The 343-nt window shown below is 53.6% G+C and overlaps 1 protein-coding gene across 1 annotated transcript in view; it reads right to left on the bottom strand.

The window, feature by feature from the left end:
* LOC109838441 (probable long-chain-alcohol O-fatty-acyltransferase 1) overlaps positions 1-343 on the bottom strand; it is a gene marked incomplete at its 5' end in the record, with an annotated part of 1,482 nt that overhangs the window by 753 nt on the left and 386 nt on the right. Inside the window, one exon of the mRNA XM_020406888.1 lies at positions 5-343. This exon is cut by the window's right edge and continues 386 nt beyond it. Within this exon, the coding sequence (XP_020262477.1) occupies positions 5-343 (339 nt within the window). The remainder of the gene's footprint in view (positions 1-4) is intronic.

Raw genomic sequence — 343 nt, 5'->3', positions numbered from 1 at the left:
CAACCACTTCTTCCTCCTCGCCTTCATCTCCACCATCATGAACATACCCTGCACCACAAAGAACGCCATGGCCTCTCCTCTCGGCTCCGGGAATTCTAAATAATAAAACAAGACCTCGTGCATAAACCCTGAAACAACGAACGCTGCCATAATTCCGGCGAAGGTACCGAATTTCGATTTAATCCGATCATAAACCAACGGTCTGAGAATGTCTGAGACCATCAGATTCCATCGCCGGCCCCAGAAGTCCTGCAGAGAAGTCGAGGCCAGGGGGACGTGGAATTGGGGGTCGAGATCGACACGGAGGAGGGAGCTGGCGACAAAGGCGGCGGAGGAGAGGACG

This window comes from Asparagus officinalis, chromosome 4 (assembly GCF_001876935.1).
Source record: "Asparagus officinalis chromosome 4, Aspof.V1, whole genome shotgun sequence".
NCBI lineage: Eukaryota > Viridiplantae > Streptophyta > Magnoliopsida > Asparagales > Asparagaceae > Asparagus > Asparagus officinalis.
The sequence above is the reverse complement of the archived record's forward strand: the minus strand, read 5'-3'. Positions and strand labels throughout refer to the sequence as shown.